The 20968-nt window shown below is 32.9% G+C and overlaps 1 protein-coding gene across 3 annotated transcripts in view; it reads left to right on the forward strand.

The window, feature by feature from the left end:
* The window catches only part of LOC128547730 (transmembrane protein 196-like), an 87511-nt gene extending 67110 nt beyond the window's left edge, over nucleotides 1-20401 (forward strand). The window contains exons 1-5 of one of the 3 annotated variants that reach the window (XM_053520861.1): nucleotides 8689-9098; nucleotides 10787-10980; nucleotides 11320-11376; nucleotides 16938-17201; nucleotides 18650-20399. In XM_053520861.1, the coding sequence (XP_053376836.1) occupies nucleotides 10831-10980; nucleotides 11320-11376; nucleotides 16938-17201; nucleotides 18650-18943 (765 nt within the window). In that variant the 5' untranslated portion in view covers nucleotides 8689-9098; nucleotides 10787-10830 and the 3' untranslated portion in view covers nucleotides 18944-20399. Of the gene's footprint in view, nucleotides 1-8688; nucleotides 9099-10786; nucleotides 10981-11319; nucleotides 11377-16937; nucleotides 17674-18649 lie in introns of those variants that run through there. The other 2 variants (XM_053520855.1, XM_053520868.1) reach the window with 2 other exon arrangements.
* The last annotated feature ends 567 nt before the right edge of the window (nucleotides 20402-20968 follow it).

Raw genomic sequence — 20968 nt, forward strand, 5'->3', positions numbered from 1 at the left:
AAACTGTTTTTCTGCATTGGGACTTCATAGCAAAGGAACCAAATAACAAGAAATGTCTTTAAAAGACAAAAGGCGTAGAGGTAATAATGTTTGGCGCATGGAAAAATCTGAAATGAACAGGATGTACAGACAGTAAGTAGCCCACTAGCACATTATCTCGATCCACATATAATTAGTTGCACTTGGCATAAAAAATAAAACCCTAGAAGCTTTTCAATCACTAGAGACTCCTACAATTCTAATAACTCGATTATGTTTTCAGTTTTAATCAGACTTAAAGCAAAAAACCAAGTTGAAGTCAGTTGAACATTTGCAGGTTGAGAGAACTTCAATATCTGTTGAAATATTTTTTATTTGGGTAAAGTAATAGGTAAATACTAACATATATGATGGAATAGTGATTTTTAAATTTAATTTGCACATTGTTGTTGTTTGCATAGTCATTTTTTCATGAAATTTAAGATTTTTCAGCTGGCCTCCATTGGTGATGTTATTGTTTTCGTGGGCACTTACCAAAGCTAGGCTACAGTGGGGAACGACCCCTGCTGTCAAAGTATGTAGGGAATAACTCAGTTTCGTGAAATAATAACAAAGAATTTTTATTTTTTCTGCTTTATTTTCACGAAAAACATGAATTTGCTGGGTGTGTGAAACCGCTTACAGTGCGATACCGGATACACTGACTCTACAGTTACAACCAGCCACCTAGCGAGGCAAGCAACGGGGAAAGAAGTTTACTTTCGATTTCTCTTGCGATGATAAATTACTAAAGACTTTAAAATTATAATAAATCATTTTAGTTTTGGGTAATTAAACTACTCAACATTCTCTTTTTTATATGTGCCTTCTGGTATTTAATGTCATTTAAGACTTTAAGTAATAAATGGTTTATATTTTCAACGAACCCCTGTCTGTGCCCCGATTACTATAGAATATAGGTCAAAATCCATGTTATACAGCTACGCCGAAAACCGAAGACTTGTTTGAATAGTTGTTTAAAAATGGTGAGTTTTTAGAGGCATAACACTGTATTGAAGTGTGGTCCATTCATGTAGAATCTTTCCGGAATCCAAGATATGTCAATCAACTTGCAATTGTTTTGGATAATGATAAAATATACAGTTCGATTTTCATGTTCAACAACTATTTCTTTATGTGATCTGGTTATGTTTAAACTTTTTGATAAAATGTTCATCTGAATGTAAGCTCATTTTTACTCTTTCATTTTATATGCACTGTACATTCATATTCCGTGCAAATATGCAAATCATTGTCCTTGGATGTTGTATAATAGTTATTCTAACATGACTCGATCTGATTTCCAGTTAAACAAAGAAGGAATTCCAGCTCTGTATATTCTGCGATAAACAACGGTTGACGCGCTGACCGGTAAGAGAGCATTATGACGTCAATTATGACGTCAAATTGCCGCATGACATCCGATACATTACTCCTCCGGTAAATGAAGTCCAGCATAATATTTATTATAACATGTCAATGAGCATGTCAGAATGAAAACAATCAAGCCCTTCTTGTGATTTATCGTCTAATTTACCACGGTTCATCGTTCAGATGCTTCAGTATTTAGCCACTCGGGCTAACGCCCTCGTGGTTCAATTCCTACGCATCTGTACTCTGAACCATGATAAACTAGACGATAAACCACTCGAAGGCCTTGATTATTTGTTAATTCCAATATGCTTGTCTCTGCTAAAACACTCTTACGCTAGAATGACGTCACGTTAACGTGCGGTGACGTCAAAGTTTTTGTTGCGACCAAGAAAGAGCGCTTCTATATTTTATCTACTGTTTTAGATTAACGGCATATTAGAATCGAAATAATTTATAGCAAAACCGTGTTTTAACAATATTTATACACTCGAGCGGTAATACGTTGTACAAATAATGTAACTCGGGCTGCGCTCTCATGAAATTATTACGCCCGACGTATAACCGTCCATCGTGCATAAATAGTGTTAAAACACTATTTTGCTATAAATCATTTCTTAATTACATTCACGTTGTTTATCAGGTGCGTCTATTTGCGTCTAGATTTCGCAAATGTATGTGATTATGAAATAATGTGGTAATACTTGCTATAATGCTTTTAGTTTTCTTGAAAACAACAGCGGAAAATCTACGGTAAATGTTTGTTCGAAAATCCATGTTCTGACATTAAGCCGTGGAAAGTGACAACTACATCTGTCTTCTTTTTGCTTCTTGCTTTTCTATCCTTTCTTTCCTGTGCGATCTCATAGATATGTTTTTGTCTTTACATTTGCTTTAAATACAAAATGAATACACGTATATTTATTTTCATTCATTTTATGTCTAACCGGTCTACATACAATACTGTTTATTGTGAAGTTAACATGTTACCGAAACAAAATACGCGAGGAGAGGGTTTCAAATAAGCTTGGCTTTCTACTCAATCCTTCATCACGCCATGTACCCGGATAATCCTAACTCTGTTCAGCGACCCTAACTCAGTGCCAACATGGCTGACAGAAAGACGATGTATGTAGTTAATTCCCTTGTCTTTTTTCGTATTTTTATGTGAGTATGCAATGTTAGCGTAAAACTTTTGATAGTCATAATATCCTGTATTGATAACATGTTTTGTGTACTAAATATTTAAATCGAAATGTCACATTATGTGGCTGGAATTCATTAAAATGTACTCAAAAAGTCTTCAAAATGAACATGTTTTATGTTTCTAACTGTTTTAAAGTACCAGAAATTGCAGTAAGACCTTACTTATTAAATGTATTAGTTCCATCAATATCTCTTTGACAATGTTTAACAGTATCAAAGTTTGAAATCGATTTTTATAGCTTAAAAATTGTATTGCTTATGAGGTGGGTTTAAATTTGCGGATAATTCCTAACTGGTATAGGAAACTGTGCTGGATAAATACGAACTTAGAATGGATAAACACCTAACCAAACGAAAACTGCTTTTCGTCTGTGCTTTTTTATGGACTGCTGATGCTCGAAGTTCTTTGATCTACCCACCCCTGCATGGATGTGGGATTCCTATGTCCAACTTATCCGACTCGTGATTTTTTTGCCGGCGGACAAGTGCATTTTTCATTCTATGTGTCCGCGGACAAACATACTTTTTCAGGTATAAAATGAGAAAACATAAAATATCATTTAGATTGTGTGTTGCTTCAAGTGTATAGAGGTGATAAAGATAATGGGTTCTTTGACTAGGTCTCGCGCACACTGTAGCTCGGTGACTATGACAAAATATCAGAGAAGATTCAGATACAAGAAGATTAATTTAACGTCGGAAAAGTATAAACATATAACACTAGCTTAAAGCTATTTTCCGACAAACACATGTAAATAAGCTCGACATAAGTAAAACAGCTGTAATAAAATGCAAATATGTTAAAGCACATTAAAGCAAATAAAGCATCTGGCTCTAAGTAGATAAGAAACAAATCACAAATTATCACATACATGTTACAGCGCATTAAAACAAAATAGCACATATGTACTAGCAAATAAAACGAAAAAGTAATTTACCACATACAGATTTAGCACATTTAAAGCAACATAAAAAAATTAGCTGACACTACACAAAAATAAGAAGAGTCACATTTTACAACATGCATTTAAAAAAAAAACATAAAAAAGAAACCATGTACATGCTAAAGGGAACATAAGAACTACTTAAAGTAGCTAAAGAAAAATGTTTGCATCATCAGCATAAAGCATTCTGTAACTAAAACTAAAAAAAGGAAAACAAGGGTTACACACAGAGAACTAAAAGGACATTTAAATACATCAGAAACGTAAACAACTTTAAAATAGTATTATGACAAGTTTGTAAGTAGAATTCCAACTGCTGAGACAATAAGTCACTGCCAAAGGAAATATTTGACCCAGTAGTCAGCCAAATTAAAATCAAAAGCACACAGAGATCGCAAGCATGACTTAAACAAGTCGGAACGTTTTGAGAGTCTTTCTCTGAATTCATCTGGTTTTGCACCATTGCGTGGACAGTGTTTCCGGCATGACATCAAAAGATCCCGAACACTGCTGACGCGATTTCAGACTTTTATAAACGTTAAAAGGCAAATATTTCAACAGCTTATATTTTACCACAGTTACTGTGATATGCTTTTCTTTTCATTGTCCTAAATAAAGAACTCGATCTCCAGTCTATTTGCGCTTTCATGAAGGTTTAATATTACAAATCAGAGCAAGTGAAATTTGACTATGGACAAGTGGATTTTAAGTGTCCGTGGACAAGTGAAAAATGTAAGGATACCCACATCCCTGTCCCGTCAGTCCATGCATCACTCCCCCACCCCACCACACCACACACACACACACATTTTTCTTCCCTATTTACCGTCTGAAAAACTAAAAACATCATATTTAATAATTAATCATAAATCTAATATCAAAAATATTCCATTAGCACCTCTATAAAAATCTCTTACACTATACGATATACAAGATTTGAAACAAACACAATTCTTCTGAAACAGTGTGTGTGTGTGTGTGTGTGTGTGTGTGTGTGTGTGTGTGTGTGTGAGAGGGAGAGAGGGTTGGGGACTACAGAACTTCGAACATCGGTGGTATTAAATAATTTCTAATGTAAATATAATAATTTTGACTTTTATACTGAGTTATTTTTTAGGGTTTATCCAGATTTTTCCAAACATTGCTATTTGCATAATATTAAAATTATGAAAAATTATTTGACTGTAGTGGGCATACATGTAACATCTTAAAATTAATGACAAAGTTTGAAGACAATACCGCTTATAAAGTAATGTTTACAATAATCAGACCATGTACATGTCAACTCATTCATTTCTATAGAATACTAGTCAGTTAGGTGTTTATCCTCACACAATTTCGTTTAAGTTAGGTTTTTATCCATTCCTCATGTAAACTGAGTTCGGTTTTTATCAAATCAAAGTTAGGTTTTTATCCCTTTTCTCGCTGTCAGTACATTTGAACATGTATTGTGTCAACATGTAGTGGGTTAACAACATAGTGTAAAGGGGCCTATAAAGCAGTATATCTTTGCTTTCAAACAACAAAATAGTCGAGGCATCAAAAGCATAGAAGTATTTTTAAAGATTTTTTGTAAAAGTTTTCATTGAAAAAGTTGCCTTGTTCGTCGTTTTTCCGCCTGAATACACAAAGGTTGATATATTTAACATGATACATTTTGCAATAAATATACACTTGATCAATGGAGATAGATATAACAACAGAAACATTCCTTTATACATCGTAATTACACAGAAAACAAAGTTGTATTGGCTTTACATCCGCCATGTTGGCACTGAGTTAGGGTCGCTGAACAGAGTTAAGATTATCCGGGTACATGGCGTGTTCATGCTGTAATTATGAAATGTTTCATGTTGTAAATATATATGAATAAAATATTGTTTAAACCAAGCCGCGGAAACATTATTGGTTATGTAGAAAATCTGCTTATAGTATGTCAGAAGAATATATGATAGAACAGCTAGATATGAATGATACGCTACAGAACGACAAATACACTAGAAATAAAATGAACACAAAATCAACTGATTGATTGATAAATAAACTTTCAAATCACTTGTGATTTTATGGTTTGCACTGTTTGCTATTCAGTCTGCTAATTTTCAATGAACGTCCCTTCAAATAATAAATGGTAATGCCTAAATTGAAAGATAGACCAGTCCATTTTAGAAATTTAGCATGGTAAGGGTTAAGGGGATTATGTGCTCATCACTGTCACCATCCCTACTTTAATTCATAGGTGAGACCTTATATAAATCGACGTTCCATAGTTTATTTTATTGACCCGTCTATAGTTAAAAAATTAATTGAGCTGGGTTAAGTTCAAAACTTGAAGAAAACTGTATGAAAACAATTCTTACGTCATGTTATAAAAGATTCCTGAATAACTTTACTGTCCTTAAGACCTCGGGCAATGTCGTTGCCGAGAAATTTCTGAGATAAACTGATCGATAACGATGACTGATATGCTTCCTGTTGTGAAAGTTTGTCTCTTAACAGGTTCAGCTGAAGTCAATACAGAAACTTGCCTTTCCTACTAAATGAAATAGCTTGAGGCACATATTTCCCGGGAAATCTTTTCAATTATTATCAATCTTATGTTTAACTTTTCAAGTTTGCAAACGTTCCTAGATTTTAGTTGAAGCGTAATAATGGTAATTATAAAAAGCCAAGCACAACTAAAATGAGATTTTGAACGTAGCATACTTAGAACCAATGCAAAGTCATAATAATGCATTTTTTCTCTGATCAATTTTGAATAAATTATTTGATGGTTACCATGGTTAAAGTTAAATGAAATTATTCGAGCTGATGCTGAAGATCTAACACAAACAAATCCTGATGCAAATGACATCGCTACATGACTTTTAGATCTGCTAAAGCATGCAATTATTTCTCTAATACTTTGTACATCTCATACTGTTTGTCTTAGACTAACATAATTTGTATTATGATATTCAAGGCATAAATCAAGCATTACTAAAATCTGAAGGCAACTACTGTTCATTCTAACACTTTTAAGATTTTCTTTTATATAAACAAAGAAGGATTTTACCGTGAATTGTCTTGTCGATTTAAACACGTTTCGCAAAATGACCTGCTTTTGGCTATTCCGGTTTACTCCGTTCATTTACGCCTAAAAAGGAGTCCAGATTAGTATCCCTTCCGAGTGTAATTCGAATGTGTTAGAATGGAAATAGATTTTAGTTTTGCGTGTTTATATTACCACGTATCTTAACTCAAACCCGTGTTTTATTTGCCAACAAAGCACGCAAAACTAAAATATATTTCCTAAATAAAAAAAACATGTCTCTCTAAACAATTTATATTTACATCATTCTGACCACAGGTTATTACCAGTAACTTGTGTGGTTGTGTGTTTAGCGTTACTTCTAAGTTCAGTATTAGACATACATCTGCCCTCTAACGACATAGCTGTTTTGTATTGACATATATATTTGCTTATATTAAGACAAAATCGATCCATTTTTCATTGAAGTTTGGCAACGCCGTCCTAATTAGGTATTGCCGTATTGATCGTGTAGTTTGTTTATCTGCCAATATGGAATAGACCGTCTAATTAGGTTAAGTAGAATAAATATTACTGGTTCTGTCATTGGAATAATCGTAAACTATACTTTGCATACTTTTTTATGTCTCAGAAATAAATATCGTTTTCTAAGCACATAAAACCGTAAACACTATATTAAGTAGAATAAATTTTACTGGTTCTGTCTTTGGAATAATCGTAAACTATCCTTTGTGTAGATAAACTGAAATGATGTGACAAAATAAATGTCGTTTTCTAAGCACATAAAACACTAGGTAAATTAGAAGATAATTTACTGGTTATGTCTTTGGAATATTCGCAACATTTCGAGTTAACATTGATAAAATGAACTGGTTCATGTCTCAAAATAAGTGTCATTTTCCAAGCACATAAAACGTGAGCAAATTATCAAATATATTAAAATGCAAATAAACGTTTGTTTTTCTTTTTTAAATTCTTACGCTTTTATCTAACGCATAATAATAGCGAGCAAAATAAGTAATCTTTAGTAATACATGTTGTTATGTACTATAATACGTACATGTTAAATGTTGTTAATCAGAGTTTGGTCAAGTATGGATTTGTTTGACTTACACTTCTTTATGTTCACTGCGTGCCAAATGCATGTTAGATTTTCACCGATTTGACTTTCCTATCTTGCCTGCCCAACCGAAAGAGAGAGAGAGAGAGAGAGAGAAAGGTAATTTAGCATTAAATATGAATTTAATAAACATACTTTGCGTAAGGTATGATATGAATGTATAAGAAATATTTATCATATTTGTCAGATATTTGAATTATACGTATATTTAGACGAACTTTATTAGAAATGCAACTTTGTAAAATTATTTTTACCACCCTTTGCGAATGTAAAACTAAAAATAGAAAAAATATTGAAATCAACAGAAATACTCCGCCTATTAAATATCATCATCAAAGTTTAATGAAAAATATAATAGTACAAGCATTTCTAATGGGGATCTAACTCTACATCATGAGTCATTTTGTTCCTTTAACCTCGAACATAATATACGAAAGGTGAAAAATGGCAAAATGTTGTTTAAATATAATTGACCGCCTTTGCTGATTATGATGCGAAGAATTATTTGCAGTGTTGTGTTAATTACTGAATGAGGAATCACTTTATTGTCACATTGGTAAAACATTATATTAATAAATAAGCTCAAAGAAACGTCTCTGTCAGTTATGCAATGCTGTTTCTTACTCAAATGTAAACTAAAATATGTTTGTAAAGGTTTAAACTAGTAAGAAATCAATTATCAATTTATTGTCTTGTTTTGCTGCCTTCAAGGAGTAAAGTACTGCTGATATCTTACATGATACGATCATGGTCTTGTGTGCAGTCTAAATGTCCCTAATTTTACATCACGATGTAGTGCAAAAGATTTAAGTAGACAGTTGCTGACACATGAAACCACATCAATGAAAGACGTGCCTGCACATCCTGGGTTAACAATTGCATTTATACAAATTAGGCAATGATTTGGTTAATTAATTGGATCAATCTATTCTGTGCAAAATCCAACATCATCTCATATAAATAATTCACGTCTTAAACACAGCAGAGAATGGTTTGGATGGAGATCGACCTGATGTTAATGAATGTTTAAATTACCATATCACTTACTATGAAAAATTGAGCCGTTCTTTACAAAAATCTATAAATGTATATAAGGAATAAAGTTCCATTAATCTATATTGACGTTCTTAATCAACAAACTAATTTCTCCGGAATCTTATTTGCAATTTACGACAGCTACAAAGAATTAAGAGAAATCTTGTTGCTGACGGCGCGAGCCTCCGTAGTCTTCATCGATTATTCCACGCAGTGCAGAACGAAATATCGACAAAATGTATCTCAGTATTTAAAGCATGAAATTGTACAAGACAAACCAATAACATCGTATCGTGTCTTAGGGGGATTTCATATTCATTTTGTATCGTATTGAAAACCATTGCAGGCGTTCGGAGTATTATTGCAAAGAAAGGTATGTTTTTGATCCTTTTATTTGAGATAGACTACTGTTTTAAGAGATATATACTAATGTGTTACTGATACGTAATCACTTTGGAATATTCTTGAACTATACTTAGGACGCTTTGGTTTTAATGAAATGAACGACTATTTCGTCATATAAAATATAACTTGTTATGGTTGCACTGAATATAGATAGTAGATATATAGATAGGCCTAAATCATTTTCAAGTTACTATGAAAGTTCTAAAAGCTAATGTTTAAAAGTTAATATATATAATACGTATGAAGTACAGACAGATGTATAGAACAATTGTTCCTAAACCCTCCCTCTGTTCTTTCGAAGAAGAAGCAGGTTCTCTCAATCATGCTTAAGTGTTTGGTTTGTTAAAACTGTTGCATAATCATTTGCTCCAGCCATTTCTATTTGTTTTGTAAGATATATTGTTAGCTGTTAGCAACTAAATGTTACAGCACTGTCACTGAGGACAGTGCATATTGTTTAATGTAGAATTGTTATTTCATTAGCAATACTGGCACGATGTATAGTATTAAGAAACTATTTAAATGCAGACACGTCCCTCTTAACCAATCCTTGGTGTTTTTGGCAACTTTAGTCTTTGTATAAACAAATCAAATTTATTTTCTATGATAAAGGGTAAATAGGGACATGTCAAAACTCTTATTTAGGAATTAAAAATTGCCATAAACAAATGTCGCTTTATTCTTATATGTAAATTTCTTTTGTCGTTTGAAAGGAACGTTTTAACGTTTGTATCTTCAAATTCTTGAACAGTTACACTTAACATTGGTTTATTAAAGTAATTTATAATTATCATATGCATGTATGATGAATAAGTATTTAACACATTTTCATGAGCCAACTAGTATATTATCAATTCCTGTGTTTCAATTAATGACTCTCCACGGAAACACGTGGGGTCAGTAGGGTAGATAGGGGGCGAGGTTGCCAAGTCTCCATATTTATCAAACATACCCCACATATTTCATTGTAAGGCATTTCTTTTTAGCTGAAACGGACATGAAGTACTGACACTCCATAACGTGACCGCCATCCAACCAATGAAAATTCTAGAATCTTGTGGGACAAAACAGCTATTTCGAATGAATGCGTCCTGGGCCCAGTTGTTTGAAACTTTAACAGGCTGTTAAACTAACCGCCTGTTAAATTTTGATTCAAAATACTAGAGTTGGTGAAAAACACTAGTATGATGTTTTAATTTTACTGTAAAGACATGTTAGTGTTCAAAATCCTTAACGTACACTTTTCTTTTTCTAAGTTTTCTAAAACGCCAAAATATAACTCTAAAAGTTAATCGACTGTTAGCTTAATCGCTTGTTAAAGTTTCGAAAAACTGGGTCCAGATTGTAAAAAAAAAATAGTGTTATCTAGTTAAGTAAATGTTTTATTGTAATTGACGGTTTTATAGTTTCGCATTTATGACATCTGAGATTGGTACGTTTCTGCAGAAGGAAAATTACAATAGGACATTTTTTTTCCATTTTATCTGTTATTTTAGAATTTATTCTTCTTTTGCATGAAAAGAGTGACGTCAAAATTTCGTTTTCTGCTAAACGAGAGGGAAAAAATACGGAATTTTCAACAGTAACTTTTATTTGATTGTGCGCCATTCATAAAGCGTTAACTGATGGACCAAGAATCGCCATTTTACATTTCAGATAAAGACAGACCTCTTTCAACAAGACATGTTTTGACAACCAACATGTTGCATGTAGTTGTGACGTCAGTGTGTATCATTTCCGCGTTCCATGGCGTTTTGGGCATTATAAGTGTAATTGTTGGCATAATATCAAGCATCAAAGCGGAAGTCTGGCTAGCCCATAGTGTTTCACCAATTTGGAGTGGAAGTTTCGTAAGTTCTTTAAAGTCTAAAACGTGCACCCGTAAAGTAAGCTACCATCGCCTACATATTACTTGTGTTCTGTATCTTGTATTTGACCTCTGAACCACACTTTCAGTAGATCTAACATAAAGATAATTTTTCCAAAAAGATTTCAATATATTGTCTAAATTCAGTTGCTTTGATTCTAAATAGTTAAATTATTAGCTCTGAAGTTTTTGAAGTCAATTTTTTGAGAATCAATATAGATATAGATGTCAGTTTGTAAAAAGTATTAGTTAAAGTGAATCATATTCTTGAAACTTGTGTTATTCATTTGCATTTATAAACGTGTTCTTTATTCCTTCACAGTTTATCATCACTGGAATCCTGGGGATATTTTGTGCCAGACGTAAAACGTCATATGTGGTGAGTAATAACCACGCGTTTCTAATGCTTATTCTAACTAACAATTCCCTTTCTGTATGACACTCAAAATTGAATTTAAGTAACATGCGAGAGTTTCCACTTGCCCAGCTAACAACACTTATCCATGTGCCGGAGGTATCTGCCAAGGCTGGGGCACACCGTAGTTTCATTATTTAAACGTCGCTTGTGTTTGGACTATATTTTATGAAAGTTGTTGACAACATGCAAAACAATCGTGTTTGCCGAACCAATGACGTTATGTAAAGGTTAAATAACTATAATATAGTATAATTACAGCGTTTAGCGTAGCAAGAAGAATTATCTGTTAAGTTTCACTTTTCATTATCAAATGAGGAACAAATAAATAACTTGATACTTTTTACGATATCTAAAGTTCCGTCTTGATAATGTTATGTAGATGTCAAAGTAATAATACGGGCCGCCGAAATAGTTGATGTGGTTAGAGCGACCACGTTAGGAACAACTCTTGAGTTGAGGTCTTGGTGGAAATTGATATCTCAGATACCGAAAATAACTCTTTCCTTGACATTTTAATCTTTATCGTAACCAAAGACAGTCAGTAAATTAAGTCTACAATTCAAATTGCTTTTTTTGAAACAGACATGTTTTAGTGGGCATTTGATTCAATGTGAGCCAGGCAATAACGAGAAATATAGATATCCCACCAGTCTACAGCTATTATAATCAATTACGATACAAAAATAACTCTGTTCTGTGAAATGACAGCTCCACAGGCAGGAAATGGGTTACTCTGCAACCCAAACAGATACCAGAAACAAATTAATTCCCTATAAAGACATTTAATCAGCAGACACGCTCACTTTAATGTTTCTGTCGATGTCTACCAACAGGATATCTCGTGATCTTCTGTGACATTAAGTGAAAATATTGATCCTTGGCAAATAAGCCATTAGTGTTGTATTCTTATGATTATTTAGACATTTATTTACCACCGAATGACGTTATACAGGTCATAAAATAAATATAATACTGGCACAATCTCAAGTAAACACTCTGCAGCCATTTATTTCTCAGATAAAACAAGTATCATATATTACACGACAATAAAAGTTCTAAGTAATGCACGTTCACCAAACTTCTGTTTATATCACATTTTTGTGTTCAAAAGATATGGAATGGAATATTGCGGAATTCACGCAAAAAGCCATACGCCAGTTATGCAGGTTAGGACAGGACTGTGTGTAATTGGATAAGTCAGTATGCAATTAATATTTAATATTTGATCTATTTTAATTGAATCATTTCCTGATTTCCTACTTGAAGTCACTGCGTTATGAAAATACCACGTGTTTTCAATGCATGCAACAAAAGACCTTAAAGGACGTTTTTTTAATTGTAGACGTTGATATCTTCTTAGTGAGAAATGTTTCTAATAAATTATAGGTGCTTCTATATCATGATATTCTTTCATGATCTGTTGTTTCAGTTTACCTTTAGGCGTATATACTTCCCGCATGCATATCCTCAAACCATTAACGTTCAGGTTTCGTTCAAGAAAATGTATGTATAGATCTAAAAATGCAGTAAAAGTTGTCATTTTGTATCAGACTATCATCATACTAGATATAAACTTAGAATACAATACATAATACAATGTATCAATTAAATTTTATATATGTTAATGGCATATCTATAAAGTAGATACTTCTTTTTCATCATCTATTTCAGTTATCACGTAGGTTAGCCTCTTAGTGTACAGATAATGGCAGGCTGTCCTCTTATAACTGTGTTTTTTATCATGTAACCAAGAAGAACATATTTCTGTACCTTATTTCATAAAAGAAGCTCTGTTATGCAAAACAATAGAGCCGCACCATGAGAAAACCAACATAGTGCATCCGCGCAGTCTGGTCAGGGTCCATGCTGTTCGCTGACGGTTTCTCTAATTTCAGTAGGCTTAGTTGGTTTTCTCATGGCGCGGCTCAAATCTATTCGTATTTTACTGATTTGTTAATTACACCGCCCAAACTTCCTTCACAGTTACACACAAATTTCTTTCAAATGACTTTTTAAAAAAGACTTGTCTCAAAAACATTCTAACATCCGTGTTATGTAAAACATTAGTGCTAATCGGGAATTTGTGTACAAACCAAGAAAATGGTAAGAATAAATAATTAACCCAAAACATATTCACGGTCTCTACGTTAAACACCACGCTTCCGAATCCCTGTATCCGCAAAATAACAGTTAACAATCCGCTGAATACTTTACGAAGTCAATTTCAAACAACAAACGAAGAAACGCTAACAGTTTGAAAAGAAATTGCGAGAAGCGACAGTCTTTTGACACTTAAAAAGTCTTCAGCGTGCTGCTCCGTACTGTCTACTGGGATATATTTGCCAGTTCATTTTGTATCGGGCAAACAATAATTTTTTCGATTTTATCTATACAACAACATTTTTAAAAAGCAAAATGTCAGGCAACAATAAACCAAACTATGATTTTTTGCTGGAAAAAGAAAAAACAAAACAGCAAGATATGTAAAAATAGTCAGTTTTGTTATCAGATGTTTGACATGATAACAAAAGAATTCAAGGAATGGTGCACTCCAGAGGTTACAATGAACGTGCAACGACACCTTTGAATAGCGGACATCCAACGGCCTAGTTTTTTGTTTTTTATTTTGTAAAGGAGGCCATCTGGCACAATAACTGCCGCAGAATAAGCACACTTTAACCGTTCTGGCGATGTTTGTTCCTCACTGTTGTACTGTACGACAGTATAGTTTTACATATCAGGTCAAATAGCCTGACAAGCCGCTAACGATATAAACAGTTTCAGATTCATATTCCGCCTATATTATTCGTTAGAGAATTGTAGGCAGAAAATGTGCTTAGCAATTAAATCTATTTCTGGCGTTATGACATAAACGCGACACTTAAACTAGCTATTTTCTTCACCTTATAAGGAAATGTCAGAAGCCTGTCAAAAGAGCAGACGTCTTATTAGACTATCTTCAGGACAAGGACAAATACACTTACTTTTGTTTAAAAGTCAAATTAGACTTTTAAGACGTGTCACAGTTACAGGTTTCGTTTCCTGTCGTCATTAGTTCCACGTACTAAAAGGACATTATTTTGGGCTAATCTGCACGTACACACATTCAAGAAAAGAACCATTCCTACAAATAAGGACAATTTAAAGATGTAAAATGCATCATTTTTCTATTCATTAGTAATTCCGATGCGCCTGAGTACCATTGGTGTGGGTAAAACGCTCAAACAATTTATACCAGCTGTTGTTCTGAATACGGGTTGCTTCACTCACTTCATGTGAACAATAATACAGTTTAAAACGAACAAATCGATGTGTGCCTAGATATTTACAAGAAAACATCTCAAACAAATTGATTGTTTCATAAAAGCAATACTGCCGACGTTTTTCTTCCGATAAGGTATTGATCTCAACATGGTAATCAAGGTTTTATCAATATCCACACGATGTCTTAATTTTTGTTGCCATCTTATCAAAGATATGCCTAATTTATATACTTTGTAACTTTCTACGAAAACTACGTAAAGCTTTTTTCTTTATTTATCATCAAACTTGTTAAACGTTAATAAAGACAGATATGGAGTTTTCTGGGGAAATGTGTACTTGTTTTTCTGCAGCTCAATGTTGCTTAATGTCACTGATTTTCCAAAGTTGTTATAATACAAGAACAGACAAATCCAACCTCTTTTTTGAAAGCTTAATACTGCTTAATCCAAAACAAAAATGAAATTTCATTTTACTTGCTAGAACTTTTAAAGTAATATCTTAACAAGACGTTATCATTAATGATTTGCAAAATAAATACAAAACAAACTGTCTTTTTTTCTTTTTGGTATCTCGGAAACAGCAGGTTCTAAACTGATTGTTTGTTTGTTTGTCAGTCTGCTTACTTGTCTGTTTAATAAAAGTTTTATACAAATTGTTTCCGACTGTATTTCAGTTATTTAACTACCATCAGATTCAAACCTGTCCCTTGTTTTGATATTTCTTACTGGCACCTTGCTGTCTGTGAGCGAATACAGCTAACCCACATGATAAGGAGTATTCTTACTTCTTTATGTTTTAAATGATACGGCTATGAATATAAAATACAATCACACCTGCTCTGAAGACTAGCAATATACAAGGATAAACTGCCTCTAAATACAACAGTTACTGGTTATATAAGTAGATGTGGCTGTATTTTGTATTCATTGTCATTTCATTTCTGCTTTGCAGGCATCACCATACTTAAGTTGAGTAAAAAAAGGCTTCACGTGTAATATTAGCCTGGAAGGTCAAACCTATTGATGTATGCCAATTATATTATTATAATCAAAACGGCAAAGATGTTTTCAAAACATCTTTCATGTGACTTTCCACATTACAATATAATAGAACATTATATAAAACGTGAGCCACTTTAAGGGTAAAAATTCACAATACTCAACTGATCGAAAACTAGTTGGTAAAATAACTGCAAATGGAAAATCTATGTTCAGATTATTTCCACAGAGAGAGAGAGAGAGAGACTCAAAACAGTAAATCTGAAGAAGAAAATGGTTTCTATTTTAAGTGATGTTTACAATGTAACTCGCACGGCTCTAAACATCTGCTTTTGCGAACGTGATATTACGTTAATAGAAGTTCCTCATAAAACTCTTAGATGCGAAATATAATATTTTGTCTGTTGGCCTAATGTATTCATTGTGCTTGATCAAAACATTGTAAGAATGAATGGGTAACTCTTTACCTTATCAATACTGAACGTGAATATTGATAAAAATACCATGAGATATTTTGACTAAATGTCGTATATAATTAAAGTCAGTAAAATGCCAGTTTCATATAACATATAACTTAATAGGGTATCAAAGAGAAATAATTCCAACTTAATTAACAAGCGCATTCCACCTATAATAAATTCCACTTATGATGAAATGAAAAAGATATCCGTGCAGTCTTATATGATCTGCACTGTTCGCCATTATGTCAGTATCTTTTTGGTAAGCACCCCTTTTAACAGTTAATGGTACTGTCCAAATTGAAAGATGGATAAGTTCATTATAGAAATTCAGCAGGACAAGGTTTACAAACAGTAAAGTAAACCAAGCATTACAAAATGCTTGGAACAAAAGTTAACATACAATGAAACTATAGTAACGATGAAATCATTATTAAAATGTATCCCCACGCCCCCTCCCAACTTTGTAAGTTTATAAATGACAGTTTATTTGATTAAAAAGAACATCTACAAATAACTCTTTTCCTTGAGCGTAAAGAGAATATTCTTACAGAAAATAGTTTGAATTTAAAACGATCAATATTTGGGAGTCGGGGGCAGGGAAAAAATCCCTGCAAATAATTGTTGTTTGCATATGAAGGAGAGAATATTCACTTACTGTAACACGCTATGACTTAATATAATGATAATTTCAAGACTTTATTTTATTGATTGCTTAAAGAGCTTAACAATTATACTGACGTCATAGTTTTGACATTTCAGAGATATTGTCCATGTAATACGTTTCTCTCTTTGTTTTCAGATAATGTGCTTTACAGCTTTCTCTGTAGTTTCTATGGTAGTTTCCGTTGTCAGCATACAGTTACTTCGCCTTGGTCTTGTCAATCACACTACAGACGGACATACGTTCCAAAAACAGAATAAAGACACTCTCATTATAATCGCACTCGCACTTGCCGGAAGTGAAATTCTCGTCTGCTTGTTATCAACGCTGCTGAGTTGTCGTATGGCAAAGGTTGCTAAAGAAGAACTTTGTAAACGAAGAGAAGGAATGTTTCATGTCAAGGTAGTTGGACAGAAAGATATTGTTGTTGTTACCCGTCCTTTTACTGAAAAATGGGAAGATGCCGAACGGGATAACGCGGATACTGAACTTTAGAATGATCTCAAAACGTGTATAACAGTCGGAACAAAAACAGTTTTGCCAATATTCTTTAATCATTTTGCCCCCTGAACGGCCGCTATGTCCCAAGTCTTGCTGTCTTGTTTACAAAGCAATTTAGAACATATAGTCCTTAAAATTTACCATCAGTCTTCTATCTATTTTCATTTGTTTCACATGGAAAGAAAATCAAATCACGGAGTTATATAATTCATTTTAAGGTCATATCATTCATAGTTAAATATTTGAAATTCAGTGTAAAACGCAGTATGTAATAAGATTACAATGTACATCATTTGTCATTGATTATTTTTTATTTGTTTAAATACTTGAAAATAAATGGCAATGTAATCTGAATTTATAATAAAATCTTTCAAATAAGTTTACCTTTTCATAGTGTTTTTTACCATGATCAATATATATTGTGATAAGACGCGTTTCATTCATCACTGTATGAAATGATATCATCTAGTCGTAAAACTCCCTCAATATTATCTGCAAGGAATTTTACTGGCCGATAACTTTTTCCGAATGAATAAGCAGACTTAACTAAGACCGGACAGTTCTGATTACTTTTATTTCTATTTTACTTCAGCTTATTAGATGTTGTTGTTTTTTTATTTATTAGTTTTGCTTTATGGATTTGTTTGCTGACCTTAAAATTAAAGGAAGGGTGTTCACTTCAAATATATCATCCAAGAAACTCGAAAAAATATTAGCTTCAAATACAACGTTTTCTAAATTCATTGCAATTACAACTCACATTTGCTCACTTCACATTTTAATTAAATACATGCACATAGGCTATATTAGCGTATCCTTTCGAGTTCAACTAAATAAATAAGCATGATCTTTGTCCCTGGTTTTCAACGTCCGGTTAGCTTTACAAGCCGTACCTTAGTGCTTGGCATTAATTCTCTCACACTGAGTGTACACACACATTGCATGTACACTATTAAACCTATGTTAAATCCTAAGCCTAACCTTTAGTCAGTATATTGTACACTCAATGCGTACGTTCATTAGGTGCGAATTTATTTACCTTTGTTTGTAAGTCCTGTTTTTTTTTTGAGAGACAAATGCAAACCAAAAGTTTTAACGAAATTAAGCACGAACACCACGTTCGTTTTCTTCAAAACGACATGTGATGCTGATGCAACTTTATCTTGTAAAAGTACAACTTCTTTGAATCGATTTAAATTTATAATTAAATATATAGCTAAAAGTATAGTTTGTTTTGTTAATTGTTGCGTACACATTGTCTTTCATTCATTCTCACTTTAATGACTTAACTTAGACATTTTATTATTTTATTATTTTGGCTTCACATTCTGATACTATTTCTGTTTTAGAATGACGCAGACGAAAACGACAATGACGTCATGTATGCAACACAGGGGTTTGATGACGTAATTATGATCGGAAAGGGAGATAATGAACTTCAAGTGTTTGATGAAGTTTGCATTACTGGAAATGTAGATAATAACTGTACTAATGCAAATTCTGTATATGAGGAAAATAAGCAAGGACCGACCCTTGATTTTATGAAACTGCCAGTGACTTTGTCTGAAGGTCGGCAAATGCAAATATTTAGTGTTTTACAAAATAGCGAAGTCATACACAATAATCCCCGACCTGAAACTTGACATTAGAATGAATGTTTTACAATGGTGCTCTCCAGATCAACTAAAGTGTGCATAACACAACAGTCATTGTTGCTTAGCAATTGACGATCTTCTGTTTTAGGATAGAAGAACATGGTGCGTGACTGTCAATGGTGCTTCATGAAATAGAATCGTGTTAGAAACATACATTGCGCAAGAGTGGCTAGCATAATTAATTAAGTGCATTTCCTGAGTGACATGAATGCAATGTTACTTGTTCAAGGATGAAATTAGTTTAAATGAACTCTCTCAGAGTGTAGCTGGTTTAGATAACTTATTCTGAATGTAACTCCGAGACTCTACTTAAAATGATGTAGTTTGTTTCTGTATGAAATTAGATCGGATGAAAGTTTAAAGTGAAACTTAAAGAATGATGTTTGTGAATTGTATGTACTGAGTCATTAGTAAACATGACCATTTACAACAAAGTGAAGTCAAAGCTGAAAAGCAGAAAGGACCATCTATCATATCACGTCAACTTTCAGTATTATCTCATAACGTTTTGCAGGGATACTTACTAATCTTTCACATGATATTTTTAAAGCGGGTCATTTAAATGTTTTGCAAAAGTGAAATCCCTTAAAAAGTAGTAAAACTTGTCTTCTTTTTGAAGACTAATCTCTGCACAAGTATAAAATCAATATTCTAACTGAAACAACACGATCAAAACTAAGAATAAAAATGATAAACCACTTTTTTACATTTTGCACAAATATTTAAGATACGTTTTAACATTTTAAATATTTAGTGTTATATATACCTTTTATATCAAAGTGTATGACAGTGTGGCTTTAATGAAGTTATTGAATTCTTAGTACTGGCAATTATAGTTCTTGAAAAAAAAAACACTCGTAAACAACAAAATTGAAAATTCAAGAATGTTCATTCCGATGGTCCTTCTACATTGACAGCTCACTTGTATTGTACATAATGCTTATAAAGCTTATTTGATTATTATTGAACTGACAATGATATTATCCGTCCATAAATCAGGGCTCTGAGAACACTGTTTGTAGCCGAAAATGGCCTTACATATAGTATAGTGTTATCCTTTAAAGTCCTTTTTTAAAAGCAGTTACGTTACTAACTCCCTTAAGTTTATGGTGGACTTGCCTGACGCATTAAGTCAATTTAACTATAAATTCAATAAATTATATCGTATTACAGCAAAGTTTGGAATGAAATTAAAACTGTTTGGTAGGAGTAATGGGTTGTATTTCCAAACAGAGTGTGCTAATAGCATTGTATCCTGGTGTTAGAATATTTTTGTACTAAACATTATACACATAGTGACACGCCTTTACTGAATATATATAATATGGTATTGATATTGCCATATTTCTATATATTTACATGCCTATATTTGCCGATACTAAAATGTTGATTGAAATAAACTGGAAAATAAAACTGTTGGTATTCTCTACTTCATCAGGATAACATGTATTACTCATCATTCTTGCAAATTGATTACGAATCTGATGTCAGATAACAAAATGCTGACACATATCATACCAAATTTCTGTTGTCGTTTTGCCTTTTTTTTACTGCTATTTATTCATGATTTGACATTTAAGAACGTATTCTTATGTGATGTTTAGTGATGCAGTGTTTTCAATTTCCGTTCAAATGCTACTATCTCTAGCTATCATTGTTCTCTTCTCTAAAACAGATCTGAAACCGAGATTTTACACTAAGCTGTGCACTTACTTTTCGTTTATCAAATCATACAAAAATATCTGCCAATTTCATGATTGTGGTGATGTTTTCATTACGACTTGGAACCGAAACATTTTCATACATGTACTTATCTGTCCAATTGAGTCTTATGTCCTTCCCTCCACATTTTAGCCAATCATAATCAGAATTCCAGTGGAATCGCATGATCTATGTAAGGAGTCTACTACATTATCTGTAGATATGAGATATAAGGTTACATTTATCAAAGGAATCAACTATGATTTAAATAATTTTAATCAAATTTACCAGCAAAAATGCCTACAAACTATG

The sequence above is a fragment of the Mercenaria mercenaria genome, chromosome 1 (genome assembly GCF_021730395.1).
Source record: "Mercenaria mercenaria strain notata chromosome 1, MADL_Memer_1, whole genome shotgun sequence".
Lineage (NCBI taxonomy): Eukaryota > Metazoa > Mollusca > Bivalvia > Venerida > Veneridae > Mercenaria > Mercenaria mercenaria.